The sequence below is a fragment of the Pyrus communis genome, chromosome 15 (assembly GCF_963583255.1).
Source record: "Pyrus communis chromosome 15, drPyrComm1.1, whole genome shotgun sequence".
In the NCBI taxonomy this organism is placed as follows: domain Eukaryota; kingdom Viridiplantae; phylum Streptophyta; class Magnoliopsida; order Rosales; family Rosaceae; genus Pyrus; species Pyrus communis.
The window spans coordinates 19,899,377-19,906,629 of NC_084817.1; the positions used below are offsets into that span (position 1 = coordinate 19,899,377).

General features: G+C 36.9%; 1 protein-coding gene across 1 annotated transcript; it reads right to left on the minus strand.

The window, feature by feature from the left end:
- Positions 1 to 3,585: 3,585 nt before the first annotated feature.
- Positions 3,586 to 6,714, minus strand: LOC137718608 (cyclin-D2-1-like). Its single transcript, XM_068458159.1, has 6 exons — positions 5,921 to 6,714; positions 5,367 to 5,453; positions 5,155 to 5,253; positions 4,802 to 5,003; positions 4,578 to 4,708; positions 3,586 to 4,260 (listed from the first exon to the last, which is right to left on the minus strand). Exons 1-6 carry the CDS (start codon positions 6,218 to 6,220, stop codon positions 3,982 to 3,984), a joined length of 1,098 nt encoding a protein of 365 aa, XP_068314260.1. The 5' UTR covers positions 6,221 to 6,714; the 3' UTR covers positions 3,586 to 3,981.
- Between the last annotated feature and the right edge of the window lie 539 nt (positions 6,715 to 7,253).

The window sequence follows — 7,253 nt, forward strand, 5'->3', positions numbered from 1 at the left end:
TACGCTTATAAGTTCCACCGCCATTTCCAGCTCACATCCAGCTTTGAGCCCCGCCGCACGAGAGAGGGAGGGAGAGAGAGAGAGAGAGAGAGAGAGAGAGAGAGAGAGATCGCCGGGAGCTTCTTCTTTGATCGACGACGAAGGTCAGTATGCAGATTAAGTTCATCGGATTTGATTTACTATATGAATCAAACTAATGGATAATCAATTTTCAATTTAATCGAAACTTTCGTTCCAGGAAAATCAAATCAGGAAAACAAAATTGATGCGAGCATGGTATGTGTATTCAGGTTCATCGGATTCGGTACTTAATTCAAGTGATGGGAGAACCAAATTTTAATGTTTTGTTCTTGCAAATAATCTATCTTTTGTGATCTATCCATTAATTACATGTAAAGGGATGTCCTACATGTTTATTCTTAGGGCCCAAAACATAATATGTGTAGTGTAGGCCGAAAGATGTTAAGAACCCCAAGCTATTTTTTACAATAGGGAGATGCTAGAATCAAGCGCATGAGTGTTGGGGTTGATCCTAACCATTCGTCATCCACACGCTCATTCACTACTAATTCCACCACTTACCCTTTCACAATGTACTTTTTTTCCATTAAGTATGTCTTTAACTTGCTTTTACATGGATAAATTGTTGATAGCAAATTAAATTATTTCGAAATTGATGTAAAAACTGTTCATGTGCTATAATCATAAGATTCAGTTGTTTTGCCTCTCAAAATCAAATAGAATTGGTTTAGTTTAGGGTTACTGTCACGCTCTCCTCTCTACTGGTTTAACCCTTTTGGTAAATATATTATCAGAAATAATTCTTTGTGCCAATTCACCTTCCTATACACTTTTCTTGTATCGTCAATATTTATAGACAGTTGAGTTTTTGTCACTTCAGACTTAGTTCAGGCAACTTGAAACTATTCAATGACCCATTGTCCACATGTGCTATGTGGTATGTCCTCTCTCTCTCTCTCTCTCTCTCTCTCTCTCTAGATTTTAACTGTTTGACTGTTTGGAACATGATTTGTGAGATGTATAAAAGGAGAATACACAATTTATTTTTTATTCGTACCGTATTAGTAACAACCTTTTCTTCCAAGAAGAACTCACAAGTTGATCCGGTTTGAAGGTCCGATAGTGGAGATGAATTTCCATGTCTCGGAGTCTATACCCCTCTCTCTACCTCTCGTTTCACGTGTCACAAAACGTTACCTCTTTTTTTTCTGTATCTCTCCTCAAACGACCATCTCTTTGCTCCCATGACTTATCATAGGCAATCTACTTTCCTAATAGGATGCCTTTTCGCCCACTACTAGAAGCCCCATCACCCTTCTCAGCCTGCTCTTATATGTGATAGTTTCGTGGAAGCGACAATTCAGCCCGCTCCTTCATTTTCTTGACAAATGACCGACTCACCAGCCTGTTGCAGCATCATGACACTGGGAAAATGAGAATGTTTTTTCACTCTCACTTGGTTTGGGACCTTAGGTTAATTTTCTCATTTGTCTAGCCTACCACTTTGGTTGGTAGGGTAAGCAATAATGTGAAGGTTTAGGATAACTCATTTTTTCTTTAAACTAATGCCTTTTTCTCAGCGAGAAGTTTCTCCCAGAAATGTTCCAAAATTGACATCAGATTTTTATGGTTCTGCATCACTTCGAACTGTCTTTTCATCTCAAATAGTTGTCTAAGCCATGGGCCCATCCCAATGTGAAGGACCTACTTACGCTTTCAGGACACCATCGAGACATTCCAAACCTATCACGCGTCACATGTATTAACTACTTCACATAATGTTGCATGATTGGTATGGAACACCACCATCTTGACGTCTCGGTATCATGTAAGTTTTTCTTGTATCATGTAAGTCATTCTCGATTTCATCATTCAAACGGTTTGGCATTGGTCATTGGTTTAGAGTGTGGCTTTTGACTATAGCTTTTAGGGTTTTAGGGTTTGGTTTAGAGGGACGGTTCATTTACAGTTTCATGGCTCATGTCCTTCGTTTCATATATTTATCTATTTCCTTACACATTTTCATTTTGCAGGATTCTGTGGTATTAGTGTTGTAAAAGATTCTCTAAATAAATAAATAAATAAATCGAGATTACTAGTGGATAACAAATGTCTCTGCTTACATAATTGATCGAAATTAATTGATTCGATTACCCCCATCTCGTTTAATTGGAAGTTTGGAACCCTAGCCGACTGCCCATGTACAATTTATTCTCTAGAGAGAATATATTCCACATTACAATTTCCTTAGTAAAATTTGATGTTCCTTTCAGGATTGTCGGTAATATTAACTTTGTAAAATCTGAATGCACATGACATTATTCCTGCAGTTTTTGTTACTGCTCTAATAAACAAGCTAACCACTTGTTGATAAAGCATTCTGTTGTTGTTATCAACTTTTCCTTTGGGAGTTTTCGCTTCTCACCTATGTAAAAATTCAGAAATTTACCCAAGTCTAATTGTCGTCGAGAAAATCTAATGCGACAACACGCGATAAGTGTTGTGGATACAAAAGAATTCAACTTCGGTTGTAGACTGATTATCAATACATGTTTCAGATAATTTTTAAAAGGAATGAGAGGTTGATGGCTTTTTCTTGTATACATACTTATTCCTACTCTTTTGATTCCTACTTTTGAGGACTAGTGCTTTTGAGTCACAGGATCATTCCTGAATGTGGCCAAGCTTACTCTCATTTGCATATAGGGCACCTTTATCTATCTTTACACTAGAAAAATGTTTAGAATACATCGTATATTTAGGCGACTATCAACTGTTGATGTATGTAAAATACATTGTAGAGCTACCGTTATATTTAGCTGACACTTGCTAATTGTCACTGACTTAAACCCCAACACAAAATACGAAAAAAATGAGCAGGAAGAACGATATAAGATGAATGGTGTAAATTCACGTTACATGTTAGTTTTTTTTCCCCAAACACCCAATTTCTTTCTGCTAACATCGAAACAAACTTAAAAACCTCCAACTTAGAGCTTAAGAGATGCTAATTACATAATGATTCTTAGTTATTTCCGGTTGCATATCCCCATAACCACGTGGCGAGAAACACAAACGAAGAAAGCATACAACCAAGACATATTTCTCTTGCATTTAGGGCTTGAACAGACGTTAGTGTTTGCTTTTGTAGGATGTTGACTCTTCAAGTAGATGGACAAAAATGGTGTAGGTGGAGAAATAAAATAGGTGCTTCTGTTTGGTCTGACAAAGATATCACCATCTCTTCTGTTAAATTTCTCATGGTAGGTTGTTGGGGGCAGAATTAAGAATTCAATATTGTCTTCCCAAAGTTCCCTCCCCATATCATCAAAGCAAAACTGCAGACACCCATCACCCCCACGGTCCAATTCGACAAACAGTCAAACACAAACAGGTCACTAGATAAAGTTACCCCAGTACCCCTGACAGATTATTAGACTAACCTTACATATAATCAAGGTTCTAAATGCGCTAGACGATAATCGGACAACGAATAAAAACCTAGGCTGCTTTTTAGAACAGTAGATAATAATCATAATTAATTGAGACTGCCAGAGAAACATATGAACATATATAAAAATTCCAGCAATCATATATTACTTTTCAATTTTCTGTTTTTCTTTTTTGTAACCAATAAATAGACAAAACTCCAAACCCTAACACAAACTGTACCTCACAAAACCGAACACGGGATAGAGTCGAAAATCGCTACCCTATTCTCAGTTTCTCTGCTTGGGAGGCTCTGGCTGCTAAGAAGTCTAATATTTAACAGCTGGAGAGGTTTCTCTTTTCCTCATGCCAAAAGCATGATGCATATTGAGTCCATGACCTAACTTATCATCCCACTCCCATCCCTCTCCCATTCTCTGTCCTCATTTTTCCACCCTGTTTTTTTCTTTGAATAACTTCAGAAAACACACCAAAATCCTACTTATGTAACAAAATGACATATTTGGGTCTCTACAACCCCACCTCACAGGGTCTGTTTAGCTTCCTTCTTTTAGAATCTGAGCCACTGTGGAAGGAATTTACACATGACCCAACTGTGGTTTCATCACTTTTGTAGCTGAAGCATCCAGCATCCAACACCCCTATTGGACTCAGGGGCACGCTCTGGGCTGACCCACTAGCTTCATTCATGGGGGTCCCACTCTGGGCTGACCCACTAGCTTCCTTCATGGGTGTCCCACCCATTAATGTCATATCATGAATCAAATTTACACACTTTGCCACTCTCTCCTGCATAACCAAACCAAACCAAACCATAAACAAAAGTCAATAAAATTATAACATGTCTAGTTAATCTTATACATTTGTATTGTATCGTATGTAGAATAGTATCAGGAGTTTCTATTGACACTTTAAACGTCCGCCATTTATTCTCTCTTATATTTTCGGAATGCATGATGACCTTTTTGAAGTGTTAATCGCATTTCGCAATTGTAATTTGCAATCAACTCAAAATGATAAGAGCAAAAGCAAAAAATCATCATCATCATTTATGTCTCTCTCTCTTTTGGGACTTGGACCACCAAAGAAACCAAATTATGATATACCTTTACTAAGTGTACATGTTGAATGAGCATAGAGATTGCTTTCTCATTGTCTAATGTTTTGGCCTCTCCTGCCACAGAAATTGCTACTGCTGCTGCCACCTCTGAAGGCCTGTATTCCAACAAGTCAATTCCTGCATTTAATTCCCACCAAACATCAGCTGCTTTTTCACCATGATTGGTACAATTTGAGACACAAATTATGACTTGTAGCACCAGATTAGTACCCTTGGCAGCGGTCACAATCAGGTGGGATGATCTCAAGATTGAAGTTTTGAGATTGGTTTGATCATCATTGATCATGAGAAGGAAAGAGTCTATGAATGTGAAAGGGGTGACTGCTTGCATTCTCCATCTTAATGTGCTCAACACCAAAAGCTCCATCCTTTGAATTGTTCTTGCCTCAAACACAAATTTTGACTCTACGACCTGTATCAAAAAGCTCACATCTTTAGGACAATCTAGATGGGTGTCTGCCCTCTTGCACCCAAGTTCAAATTCCCGTCACAGAAAATTCAAGAATGATCAAATTAACAAGACTTAAAAAGAGTATAGAGGGTGTAAATGGTTTGATCATAACCTGTAAATCTAGAGAGATAGGGACATCGATCTCCTCCATTTTTGCAGCAAGGGACAAGCATGCCACAGCCAACAATTGCATAGTCCAAGCTTTGCCATTCTGCAGATGGTTTATGGATAGGTAAAATCAGCAATGGACTTGGATTGCAATTAAACACACAAAATGTAAGTCCTGTTTTCAATTTCAATTTCGATTTATTGATCAAGACTTACAGGTAATTCATAGGCAGAAAGGAATCGATCCAAGTAGTTTATGGATAGGTATTGACATAGAGGTCCAAAACTGAAATGTGCATTTGCCTGATTAGCCAGAAAACACAATGTTAGTGTTTTCCAAAAAAAAAAAAAAAAAAAAAAAAAAAAAACACTATGATAGCAATAATCATTAAGAACTTAATTAATCAGAGAAAATATAAATCCAATTTCTGGGTTGGTCTCTTTGGCATTTTCAGCTTAGAACAGGGGAAAGTGTAGAAACATAAATCCAATTTCTGTTTCCCAAATAGCAAACCAGGAAATATTCTCCACCAAACCAAACCGAATCAAACCAAATCAAACCAAACCAAAGACAACCCCAAACCCATTTTTTTTTATCAAACTCCCCAAACATAAAGTTTGTGTCTGAATCCATTAACCAAATGAAAAGAATAGCTCTTTCTGATTGGGGAAATGCAACAACCATCAAATTAAAAAGAACCCCAAAACAAAGAAAAACTGAAAAAAAAAAAAAGAAAAAAAAAGGAGGACAGAGAGAGTAAAGAAATGACCTTTCCAATCCAATCAACAGCCTGTTGTCTAGCAGCAAGGTCCAAGTCCCCACTTTGCAACCTCATCAAGTAATCAGAAGCAGGCAAGTGGTGAAATTCCTTTTCTACCATTGAACCCAAATACTCATCACTCTGACCCTGCAATGGCAGCCCTTCTTCCCCATCATCACAAAACCCTCCCTTCTGACTGTCGTTTCGATGATTTCTAGGAGCCTCCTCAGACCCAAAATCGTCAATATCAAAAATGTTTTCTTCTGCGCATAGCAGGCTTGAAACCGCACAGTCAAAACTGGGTGCCATTCTCTCTCTCTCTCTCTCTCTCTCCCCTCACTTTCTCCCACTAGGGATACCCAAATTTCATCCACTATGAAACAAAATGAATAGAGACTGGAACTTGGGGTTTTTGGTTTTATATATTTAGTGCGTGTATTTCATTTATCTACGTTTTTTTTCCAGATATATTGGGGACGAAGAAGATTGAGATTAGAAATCAAAGAACAGAAGATGAAGAACAGAAGAAGAATAAATATGATGAAAGAAAATAAAATGAATAGTGTATTTGGAGTGAAGTCTCTCTCTCCCGCTCTCTCAAGGGTTGGCTGAAAAGACCGACGCTTGAGGGGAGCTTATGAAGGAATGAGGGGAGCTTTCTAGGGTAGAGAGAGAGAGAGAGAGAGAGAGAGAGAGAGAGAGAGAGAGTGAGAGAAAGGGCACCAATAGGGAATCAGAAGAAAACGAAATTGAGAAAATATACACAGCTGGAGACCAGAAGGGTAATTGCCAGATTTTGCGTAGGGGAGAGAGAGAGGGTGAAAATTATGTTAAGGGCGTGCAATGTGCATGGCAAGAACATTTACTAGAATTTTAATTTTGGATATTTTCCATGTCAATGAGAAATCGATTAGTAAATTCGCTTAACCACCATATGCCATGGCTACCTACTCATTTTTATTTCCTTGTCAAATTCTTTTTCTTCAGATCATTCCATTTTTCTTAAAATCATCTCCAACTTTTGAGAATAAAGCTTAAAATTTTAAACAAGACAATTTTAAATCATAACTCAGAAATTGTTTTTCTCTTCCAATCCTTATGGCTTAAAATTTTACCTTAAAATTATTAAAATAATGATTTTAGCCTTTTTTTTTTCAATAACTTTAAAAAAAAATAATATATATATATGTAGATTATTCTAATTTATTTTTATGAGCATTTTAATTTAAAAATATTTAAATTCCGATAAGTAATTAAAAATCATATATACAGTTTTAAGTTAAATTTGATTTAAATAAATTTCTTAAATTATTTTAGACGTTAGATTTAATTTTGGGCTGTC